The sequence below is a fragment of the Corythoichthys intestinalis genome, chromosome 21, assembly GCF_030265065.1.
Source record: "Corythoichthys intestinalis isolate RoL2023-P3 chromosome 21, ASM3026506v1, whole genome shotgun sequence".
NCBI lineage: Eukaryota > Metazoa > Chordata > Actinopteri > Syngnathiformes > Syngnathidae > Corythoichthys > Corythoichthys intestinalis.
The window spans coordinates 26,839,702-26,851,787 of record NC_080415.1 but is presented as its reverse complement, the minus strand read 5'-3'; the positions used below and the strand labels follow the sequence as shown (position 1 = coordinate 26,851,787).

General features: G+C 38.9%; 1 protein-coding gene across 1 annotated transcript; it reads left to right on the top strand.

The window, feature by feature from the left end:
* The first annotated feature begins 714 nt into the window (after window positions 1-714).
* On the top strand, window positions 715-12,086 carry ube2ib (ubiquitin-conjugating enzyme E2Ib). Its single transcript, XM_057826938.1, has 7 exons — window positions 715-868; window positions 5,155-5,233; window positions 7,883-7,966; window positions 8,250-8,322; window positions 8,459-8,568; window positions 11,146-11,225; window positions 11,306-12,086. Exons 2-7 carry the CDS (start codon window positions 5,168-5,170, stop codon window positions 11,367-11,369), a joined length of 477 nt encoding a protein of 158 aa, XP_057682921.1. The 5' UTR covers window positions 715-868; window positions 5,155-5,167; the 3' UTR covers window positions 11,370-12,086.

Sequence of the window (12,086 nt, the reverse complement as noted above, 5' to 3'; positions counted from 1 at the left end):
GTGGCTTGGCAAAAAAAAATATGTATGTATTTAATGTATGTCAAGTCACTCTTATTTCAAAACACCGCAAAATGTTTACCACATTTAATTTGTGTAATGTGCAGTATAGTAGTTTCCATTTTAATACAAAAAAATTGTTTTATGAATAATGGCGACCTCTTCTGTCGTTTCCTTTTAACGCCTTGCCCAAAAGATAGGTGGCGTAATTATTGCCTGTTTAAAAATACATACGATTTGTTTTTCTTCCTTAAACATAATACAATTCAGTGTCACAATACTAATTCATTAATTCAATAAATGTGTATTGTACAAATATTTATATAAAAAAAATTTTTAAAAAAACTTTTGAATTTACATATCAGGCGGAGAGCAGCTGCCTTCCATTCAAAGATGTTTAACCAACACAAGAGCGATATCCGTCAGTATTTGCGGCGGAAAATGCTGTAACGGCTAATTCGTGAAAAGAACACGAATTTATAACGTTAAAACATAACCACCGCCGTATATTTTCCAAGTATGACGTTCGTTAGCAAAACGTTTTCTCAGTTATGATGCGCAAATGTAGTACTCAGCGCCTGCAGTGCTTAACAACGATTCAAATCTTAATGGTTTTACAGTATAAATTGTTACTCTAAAACACAATTACGAGGTGAAACTATCGATGATTGAAACGGAAAATGGCTTAGAAATTGTCTTCCGACGAAACCGGAAGTAAGCGACCGATGAAATATCGTTTGCTATCTTTAAGTCTGGCTTGAGTCGAAGCGGGTGTTTTTTTCAGGAGGGAAACTTTACCAGGTTAAACGCGTTTTGAACACGATTTATTCTCCCAGTTTTGTTCCCCGAGCCAAAGCAACCTCATTGAAAGGTAGGAAGCTTCCTTGATGACGAAACACCCAAGTTTCATCGCGTACAAAGATATTTTACCCGCTTCCTTTTGCGCCATTTTCGCTACTTTGATAATGCACTAATGTAATGTGCGCCCCGGCCGGCGTTGATGGTCTTTGTCTTAATTCCAAACCTTCAAGTTTGTTCCTTTTGGAGGGAACATCTGACATCCCGCTTGGACTAAATCGAAGATCTACGAGTAATTCCGCGCTTGGCGGAATGTGTTCAAATCAAGTGCATTTGCGCCATTTTTGTGCTGCATCAGGCCGTGACAGTCGCTAACTGCGCCTGTTGGTTCTGGCGCACATGAGTTAGCTTCTTTAGCTAACCCGCTAGCTTGCTAATCAATGAGTTTGCGCGCTTTGACTGCGGCTGAGGCAAAAATTAAGGGATACCGCTGCAAAGAACAGTATCAGACTTGTAAATTTTACAATTAAATGTTGAATAAGTAAAGCTGACTAATATTAAAGCTTGTAAATTGTTTACATGCTAACCCACGGTGGGGAAGCTAACTGCTAACGACCCAGCGCTGAGAGGGAAACCGCTCAAAAACTGTCACTTTTAGCTCTAAACGCTTATTTTTACGCCGGTTCCTAACGAAGAAAGCACACGAATGAAGCTGTTGGCGGTTCAGTCTTCACTTGTTGTGTTCGTGATTAGAACGAAACATGTTTATCAAAGCGTTTGCTTCAAATTGAAGCTTTATGTTTAATTTGACGTGTTTGGAGCAACAAAAAGCGACGAAAAACGAAAATTAAATTACTGAACTATCAAAGCAGAGTGCTTAAGATTGTTTAATATGAGGCGACGAACTATAATGTCACTAAAAAGTGCAGGAAAAGTGAATTTGGTCAATTTCGAGTTAACTGCTCAGGAATCATGACTACAAAATACAGGCGGAGGTGCAGTTTTCATTGTAAGCAGATAATTTAGCTTGGAAAGTCTATTTTGGAAATTGAGTCTTCGTTTTGAGCCGTCATTAACTTAAAATTGTCTTAATCGTCGGAATTTCTCCTCTAAACACTAAATATTCTGATTGTTAACTGTAGTTCTGTGTTAGCAATTGTAGCATTTTTTTAGCTGTTGAGTTAGAAATGAACTAGTTGACATGAATGTTTTATTCATCTGTAGTAAAAATTGCAAAAAATTAACTGAATTTTGTTCATTTAACGCTAATTAGGAATTATAACAACAGAATGGACAAGGGCCTCCAGCTATCATTATAAGTAGGGTTGTTCCGATCATGTTTTTTTGCTCCTGATCCGATCGTTTTAGTTTGAGTATCTGCCGATCCCGATATTTCCCGATCCGATTGCTTTTTTTTTTTTGTGCTCCCGATTGAATTCCAATCATTCCTGATAATATTTCCCGATCATATACATTTTAGCAATGCATTAAGAAAAAACTGAATAAAACTCGGACGAATATATACATTCAACATACAGTACATAAGTACTGTATTTGTTTATTATGGCAATAAATCCTCAAGATGGCATTTACATTATTAACATTCTTTCTGTGAGAGGGATCCATGGATAGAAAGACTTGTAATTCTTAAAGGATAACTGTGACTTTGTATATTGTGACTAAATATTGCCATCTAATGTATTTGTAGAGCTTTCAGTAAATGATACTGTAGCCATGTCCAAATGCATGATGGGAAGTGCAACCATGACTGTGCTTAGTGCTACCAATTGATATATCTTCTCTGCGTTGGGAAATAAAATAGGGCGTTAAGAAAAAGATCAAATACTACTTTGTGTCCCATGATATTTCATATCGTAGGGAGAGGGATTGTAAGGCGTTAGCCATTTAAAACAAGGCTCCAAAGACTGCCAAAATTCACTCTACTCATTTTACGCTGCCTTTTAGCTCTCTATATAGGTAAAACGGCGCCATTACAGATTGAGTGTGACAATGTGTGAGTAGGTCGTGCAGCGCATTCATTAATTGCGTTAAATATTTTAACGTAGTACTTTTTTAAAAAAAATTAATTACCGCCGTTATCGGGATACATTTGATAACCCTACCTTAAGCCTAAACTTAAGACTCTGGATAAGTGTAACATATTATGTCTGTAACGTTAAATACAATTAGAAAACGATTGAATTAGAAAATATGTATATATTTTTTTAAAAAAAGGCATGTCCGATATTGTTTTTGCCGATTCCGATACTTTGAAAATGACGCCGATCGATCGGGACTTCTCTAATTATAAGTAGATAATTCACCTAGGAAAGTCAGTTTTGGTAATAAGTATTTTGAAAATTTAGTCTTCATTTATTCACGTAACATTGCCCTAGATAAAATTGTAAGCAAGTTGACATGTTTACTATTCATGTGCACTGTAAGAGTTTTTGATATAATGTAACTAGAAAGAAAGGAAGGAAAAGTTACGTTTTCTCATTCACAATTGAGTTGGTTCCTACAAGGCATGTGCCGGTATGAGATTTTGACGGTATGATAACCTTAACCCTTATATGCATAAGTGGGTTAAAAAAAATGACCCGAAGAGATTGTTTTCTTGACATATCTTCGGAATGAAAAATTGTTATCAATTCATATTCCAGGTATTCCTAAAAAAAAAAAAAAAAAACATGTTTTTGATATAATGCCATTCAAATTTTTGATGAACTTTTATACATTTGAAGAAATTTTCATTTTTTTTGTATTACTACCCTAAGCTTCCACAGGTAGGTCAAAAATTACCCACATGCATTTTCTATGGAATCCAATTGGAATCTTTCATTCTTATCAACTTTGGCTGTCAGGAATACATTTACCATGGAACACACAGACTAGTAATCTATTGACCAGGATTTAATTTTTCACAAAATATTTACAAATTGGAACATCGACATGAATGTAAAAATAAATAACAACAACAACAAAAAACTGAAATAGAACTTATAGACTTAACTCACAGCTACAGCTGAAATTGCTAAACAATGAAACAAAAATAATTTTTTTCCATAAAAAAGTACAAACACTTCTAAAAATCTATATCAGGCACTTCACTAACTTTAAAGCTCTATCTCAACATTTTTATAGTCTTGCTCATATTCTACATATTTCTCTCTCAGTCCAAGTTATGATGCAGGAATGTTCACCTTTTCAGGGTTAATATACCACTACTGCTATTAATATTTATTAGTTGAATATTAATGGAGAGCAAGAGTTTAGAGCATGTGTATGACTCGTGTATCATTATTTACGCGTTATACTCAGATGCACACACCCTCTCTCAACACAGAAAGTCGCCAGAGTGGAAAGACACTGAGCTCGTGTGTATGACTCGTGTATTATTACTTACACCTTCTACTCACACACACACCCTCTCTCAACACAGAAACTCGCCAGAGAGAAAAGACACCACAGGCTGTTTTATGAAAATCTTATTTTGAACAGACGTTTACAATGATCGAAGACTTAAATAAAGTATGTTTATAGTGAGGTTAGTAAGGAAACAAATTAGCCGTCTTGCCGTTAATAGCCTCGTTCACAAGCTTACGTTATAGTACTTGTTTTACCGTTGTTAGACACATGGAAGACGCTGAAGTGAACTCTCGTAGTTGGTGTCATGACAGCGTTTAGTTTAGTTTTGTGCAAAGTGACCGATGGTGGTCACGTAAATGTGAAATCATGTTGGAGGTGTTGCCTGCACGTCTGCTGTCCTTCCTCCTCTAAGCCATGGCTGTCTCTTTTCGGCAGCCAACGTACTCCCATACTAGACTTGACTTTTTTGAGGAGTTTTTGAAAAAGCTCAGGTGTAGTTGCAACAGCAGAGTCACCGACAGAGCAACAACCGGTCGGGGAGGGGTGAGGGCTGCCGCTCCAAGCCATTTCTCACTGCATTTTTGGGGCATAAAAGGTAGCTGATACCGTACTCCGGTATGAGGGAAAATTTTAGTGGTTTTGAAACCGGTAACCGGCACTTAGATCAGTCTTATGCCCAAAGGCACTCGGGTGGCCGACAAACACTTTTTTTTTAATGGTGAATCGCGACTTTTGCCTATTTTCTGAGGTTTTACCGCCCAAACTAGTAGATGAATTCAAGCAATTGATGAACAATGAACTGAAATGAGTTTTATCACTACTTAATCTTTAGTAGGTGTCCAATCCATTCAACCTGGTGGCAGCGAATGAACTTGAACAACTTTTTAAACTGATCGATTATAAAAGTACCGTAAAGTGATATCCATCCAAAATGTGACGTTTTCGTGTTTTACTGTTCTATTACATCTTATTATTTCATCTTTTTTTCAGGAGTCCACAAATCATGTCTGGCATTGCATTGAGCCGGCTTGCCCAGGAGCGCAAAGCATGGCGGAAGGATCATCCTTTTGTGAGTATTCAGTACAGTGATTGATTTCTTTTTTGATAATTTATCATTGCCAATAGAACTGGGCGATACGATTTGCGATATTAGGCTCATGATCACGATCTCACGATAGAGCGATACGACAATTATCGATACACGGGTCAGGAAATCATTCTATGATATTCTACAAAACAACTAATAAACAGAAAAACAAGCTGTTTTCATCCTTCTGCTGTGAATTGGAATGAACGAGTAGACGTACAATCCGTTTGAACTGGGAGGATGTTCATTTGCTGCCAACCCTGCCACTTAAAACTGATCGGACGTCTATGGCTGTCGGTGGCAGCAAATGCCAGGCATTGAGTTCGTTTTGGGGCATTTCGCGTTCATTTTCAGTCACTTCCTGTTCCTTTTGGGGCATTTACAAATCACATCCTGTTGATATTGGGGTGTTTATAGGTCACTTTCTGTTGATTTTGGGTTACTGAAAAGGAAGTTACTCAATAATGTCCCCAAATGAATAGGAAGTGACTCAAAAGCAACATGAAGTAACCTGTAGATGCCCTAAAATGAACATGAAGTGAGCTGTAAATGCCCACAAAAGACTGTAAATACTCCGGTTTTCAAGGGCACCCAGTGATCTAACTTGGATGCCTTTCTAATGGAAGATTCTTTTTTTTTAGTAAGTGTCACATTTTTTTAAAAACGATATATCGATTCCTGGTGGGAGCATATCGATCACCTTTTGGGCTGCAAAGTATCGCAAAATATAACCTTTTCGACATATTGTCACACCCTTAGCGATATGACGATACATATTACAAAAATGATTTTACATTTGCCATTGTCATTTGGCAATATCAATATAGCGAGGGACGGCCATTAAATTCCTCTGACATAAAGCACTATATCACACAAACTCGTGGTGCTTGTATAAAGCAGTTTATGATGATGAATCGCATTTTGGTCAATCCCCCTCATAAAATGATGCATTCAACACAGTTGGAAACAGCAGTATTCAACAAAACACAGAACATTGACAAGCCAACTTATTGAATTATTAACTCATTCACTGCCATTGACAGATATAGACGTCAATTCCATTTCAGTTGGGATGGCTGGCATCAAGTGGTGATGTTTTACTGCCATTGACGGTGATTTACGTCCAGTTCATTTGGACTGGGGGAGACGAATAAACATGCTACTGTGCTTATTGCCAGCATCGGTCGTTTTTGTTACGAAGTAGGGCTGCAGGTAACGTTTATTTTAATAGTTTAGTTCGAATAAACGAGTAATCAAATGAGGAACATTTAATGTGTTGCAGAATACATTTTAGGTGATGTAAAAGAAAGGCTTGCTAGGATAGCACTTTCTGTAGTGCATTAAATGCGAATACAAAATAACATTCCAGAGTGTTTCTTCAAACTATGCACAAATGCACTTTCATCTAAAATTAAAAATACCTGAGCTTAGCCCCAAACGGTATAAAATAAATAAATGAGGATCGAAGTACAAGAGAAAAATTGGCTAACTTGCATAGCAAAGGTCCACTAGCTTAAATGCTATAAAATGCTAACTGTTTTTTATGTTCTTAACAAATTGATCGAACACATATTCCCACAAAAAAAAAAAAAAAAAAAACGGATAAATATACCTATAAACAGGGGTGCACGTTTTTTTTTGCCCAGGTTCTCAGAGGAGGACCTGGAGATGTGACTTGGTCCTCATTGAGCTTGAGAGCCGACCCGCCTGATGCGATAAAATTATGACAATTATGACTACAGGGTAGTGTATTAACCCAAATTAATAAAACTAAATGCACACTTTAAAACAAAAACAACACCACTTTAATTAAACAAATACTCGACGCAGCAAAATTTGATTGGAAGCTGTTGAGTTAATTATCGAGGCTTGATTGAATATTTGCTTGATTGATTGAATATTTGCTTGTGCTCATATATACCTAATACATACATAATACATATTGCCATATTTTTTCTTATTTAATATAACCAGTAAATGATTATTGCTTGCTATACTAGGCTGTTTAAGTTAATGTTTAAGTGTTACAAAGTGTTAAAGAGGGTCGGGGTGACAACTGCCTTGCTTCATGGCCGCAACATTGCGTAACTAGACCTTCTAGGACATTTTCAGCATCTTACGTCTAGACTTTCGTCTAGCCTCTCGAGGACATCTTCCATTCGAGGGCATCTTCCATGGCTGCAGCGTTGCATAACTGAAGTGTCTGGGTCATTCTGACCACTTTACCTAAGTGCCTTTGCTTACACACGTGTATTTAGTTAGTTCCACCTACATGCTCACTCATAGCCAACCAAAATCACATGGGTGTCTCCAGCTTGCTTTCCCCTCCCTTTAGGGCGGCACCTTTCTGTGTTAGGACAAACCCCTAATAAAAGAAAGAGCAAGGTTTTTTTAGATCAATTTTGGTGACTATACAGCGTAATCTAGCATTTCACTGTCTAGTCCCTCCTTGCTCTCCTTGGCCAAGAAAACTGAGTGTCTTCTCTCCTTATTTTTGGGCTAATTTTACAAATGTCTACCTAAGGGTCTATTTTTGAACTTGACAGAAGCTTTTTTCTAATCGAATTACTCGAGTTAATTGATTAATCGTTGCAGCACTTATACGAAGTTGTTTTTGAATGTCATTTTCAGGGATTTGTTGCTGTACCAACAAAAAACCCGGACGGAACAATGAATCTCATGAACTGGGAGTGTGCCATCCCTGGCAAAAAAGGGGTAAGATTCATCCTGATAAAAACCAAATAAACCCTTTCAATGCCATTGACGATGATAAACGTCCAATCGTGTGGCGTCTAATCGTCCATCTCCTGTGAATTGAAATGAGTTTGTCGCTACTAGACGTCCAATCCATTTGAATTGGGAAGGTGGCAGCGAATGAACCAACCCTCCCACTTCAAATGGATTGGACGTCTCGCGCCATCATTGATTTCATTTTAACATGACGATATGCGCGAGAGTGAGAGTACGAGAAGCTGATCGCCCAACTGTGTGTCGGCAGACTCCGTGGGAAGGAGGCCTTTTCAAACTGCGCATGTTGTTCAAGGACGACTATCCGTCGTCGCCTCCAAAATGTGAGTTGGCTTTTCTCATCGCTTTTATTTGGTATTGGCCCAAAAATCACCATGTCTAAAACCATGTCTGTTTTAATGTTGCTTTCAGGGACAGTCAAATAAAAAATGTTTATTTTTTTCCACGTGTGTGTTTCAGGTAAATTTGAGCCTCCTCTCTTTCATCCAAATGTGTATCCATCAGGCACAGTATGCCTTTCTATCCTAGAGGAAGACAAGGACTGGAGACCGGCCATTACAATAAAGCAGGTTCGTCAAGGGTAGACATAGCCGCCGGTGCACTAATCGCTTTATAGAATGCTTATTTTTGTTTGGATGGTTTGGTTGTTTATCTAACATACCTGTCAACCCGAGGCCGTTGGTTTACTCAGAAATGTGAGTAATTCCAAAAGGTTGAGATACTTTATTATACCACTGTGTATCTTGAGGGGGTCTGTATCGCTTTCACCGGCACAAATTAACTTTGAGGAGGGTGGCAGGAACCCTGCCACACAAAAAACTACAAATGTGCTCACTGTTTTACGGCATACGTCACTTCAGTTTCCCCCATTCATTATAAAGACTGAGGTCGATGCGAACGCTTCCGCGGGAATTCTGCAAAGATGGCAGAGCAACAAAAGAGACAAGAAGTTTTGTCCAAAGAGGGGGGGAGAAGACAGGCTACCAGGATAAAAGGATACTCACGAATAAACATTGGCTCGACTTTCACTCACTGGGGTGACACTGTATTGTTGAATGATACCCTGACCCGTGTATTCATAATAGTTGTATCGCCATATCGGGAGCCTTGTATCGCATATCGTATCGTGAGGTATGTTCACTCCCCTAGTGGTCAACGTAAAGACTTACAGTGGGGCAAATAAGTATTTAGTCAACCACTAATTGTGCAAGTTCTTCCACTTGAAAATATTAGAGAGGCCTGTAACTGTCAACATGGGTAAACCTCAGCCATGAGAGACAGAATGTGGAAAAAAACTCAGAAAATCACATTGTTTAATTTTTAATGAATTTATTTGCAAATCATGGTGGAAAATAAGTATTTGGTCAATACCAAAATTTCATCTCAATACTTTGTTATGTACCCTTTGTTGGCAATAACGGAGGCCAAACGTTTTCTGTAACTCTTCACAAGCTTTTCACACACTGTTGCTGGTGTTTTGGCCCATTCCTCCATGCAGATCTCCTCTAGAGCAGTGATGTTTTGGGGTTATCGTTGGGCAACATGGACTTTCAACTCCCTCCACAGATTTTCTTTGGGATTGTTATCTGGAGACTGGCTAGGCCACTCCAGGACCTTGAAATGCTTCTTAAGAAGCCACTCCTTTGTTGCCCTGGCTGTGTGTTTGGGATCATTGTCATTCTGAAAGACCCAGCCGCGTCCCATCTTCAATGCCCTTGCTGATGGAAGGAGATTTTCACTGAAAATCTCTCCATACATGGCCCCATACATTCTTTCCTTTACACAGATCAGTCGTCCTGGTCCCTTTGCAGAAAAACAGCCCCAAAGCATGATGTTTCCACCCCCATGCTTAACAGTGGGTATGGTGTTTTTCGGATGCAATTCAGTATTCTTCTCCAAACACGAGAACCTGTGTTTCTACCAAAAAGTTCTATTTTGGTTTCATCTGACCATAACACATTCTCCCAGTCCTCTTCTGGATCATCCAAATGCTCTCTAGCGAACTGCAGACGGGCCTGGACGTGTACTTTCTTCAGCAGGGGGACACGTCTGGCAGTGCAGGATTTGAGTCCCTGGCGGCGCATTGTGTTATTGATAGTAGCCTTTGTTACTGTGGTCCCAACTCTCTGTAGGTCATTCACTTGGTGTCCCCATGTGGTTCTGGGATTTTTGCTCACCGTTCTTGTGATCATTTTGACGTCACGGGGTGAGATCTTGCATGGAGCCCCAGATCGAGGGAGATTATTAGTGATCTTGTATGTCTTCCATTTTCTAATAATTGCTCCCACACTTGATTTCTTTACACCAGGGGACCTCAAACTAAGGCGTCCCTGAACAATTCCAGAGGGCATATTGAATTTGTTTTTTTTTTCTCAATATTGTTATTTATTTTCTGGCCTTTTTCTGTGAAGAACTCAGAGAGGGTTATTTGGTTATTATCTATTTGATTAATAGTGTTATTATTTATTATTATTATTATTTTATTTACTTTTGTTCCGTGAAGAATCCAGAAAAGGTTATTTGATTGTAGCTTTCTGAAAACCAATATTGTTTTACATTTAGGCACTCCTGCAATCATCACACTTTTTCTGTTACAAACTGACCCTGGCCCCTCATCAGAGAAGGGAAAAGTTATGTGGCCTTCACAGGAAAAAGTTTGGGGTCTACAATTTTGTCTGTGGTGTCCTTCGACAGCTCTTTGGTCTTGGCCATAGTGTAGTTAGGAGTGTGGCTGACTGAGGTTGTGGACCGGTGTCTTTTATACTGATGAGTTAAAACAGATGCCATTAATACGGGTAACTAGTGGAGCCTCGTTAGACCTCGTTAGAAGAAGTTAGACCTCTTTGACAGCCAGAAATCTTGCTTGTTTTAGGTGACAAAATACTTATTTTCCACTGTAATTTGGAAATAAATTCTTTAAAAATCAAACAATGTGATTTTCTGTTTTTTCCCCCCACATTCTGTCTCTCATGGTTGAGGTTTACCCATGTTGACAATTACAGGCCTCTCTAATCTTTTGAAGTAGGAGAACTTGCACAATTGGTGGTTGACTAAATACTTATTTGCCCCACTGTAATTTTAGAGCAACTCAAGTTGGCAGCCAATGAGCTAAACACAATTTACTGACTTGGTAATTCCTCCCACAGATCCTATTAGGTATTCAAGAACTCCTAAATGAGCCCAATATCCAGGATCCAGCCCAAGCAGAGGCTTACACAATCTACTGGTAAGACAGTGTTTGACCAGTCTTCAGCAATGAATGGAATTTCAGGAACCTGATTCTTCTTTTTTTTTTCTCGTTTCCAGCCAAAACAGAGTAGATTACGAAAAAAGAGTCCGATCACAAGCCAAAAAGTTCTGTCCCTCGTAAGGGCAAGGACGCGTCTCTTGCTGTGGCCGAAGGAATCACCTCCCCGCTCAGTCACAATGAATGTGCTCCCCTCACATCGGGACTCGCTTAAAGACTTCTATTTAAACTCTACACATTCTGTGCCATCCACACCCCCTCACCCTAATTTTTTTTTTTTTTTTTTTTTTTTTTTTTTGAGCTTCGTCGGTTCTGCTCTTAACCATTGAGAGGGGTTCGGTGCTTCAGCACCCCCGGTCATTTCTTTTTAAACTTTGTCTTATGTGAGGCGAGGGACGCGGTTCCGGTCCAGTTTCATCTAAGTCCATGCAAGCTGGTCGTCATCCATGTCCGAGGGAGAAAATGTCTAGTTTTGTTTTTTTTTTTTTTCTTTTGCTCTTCTTTTCCGTACATTTAATGTAAATGTCTGCTTAGTTCATTGTCAGTATTTCAACTGCTGTATAATGAATGGCACTTTTATACCGTCGTATTTCACTTTGTGTCTAGATGGTTCTGTCTAATTCTTTCCCGGGTTTTCTACTCAGCATGCTGTAACATAATATAGAATCTGCTGCCTTGGCTGTCTTTTTGTCAGTTCTTTTGAGTGTCGGCTTTTTGGATGAATACAAAGGCTGCGACGACCGAGGCAGGTAGGCATACCGTTGTATCAGACGTTAAGGTTATACGGTGCTTTGTTCATGTATGTGTTGGCGTAAATAAAACTTTCTACAAAATGGGTAA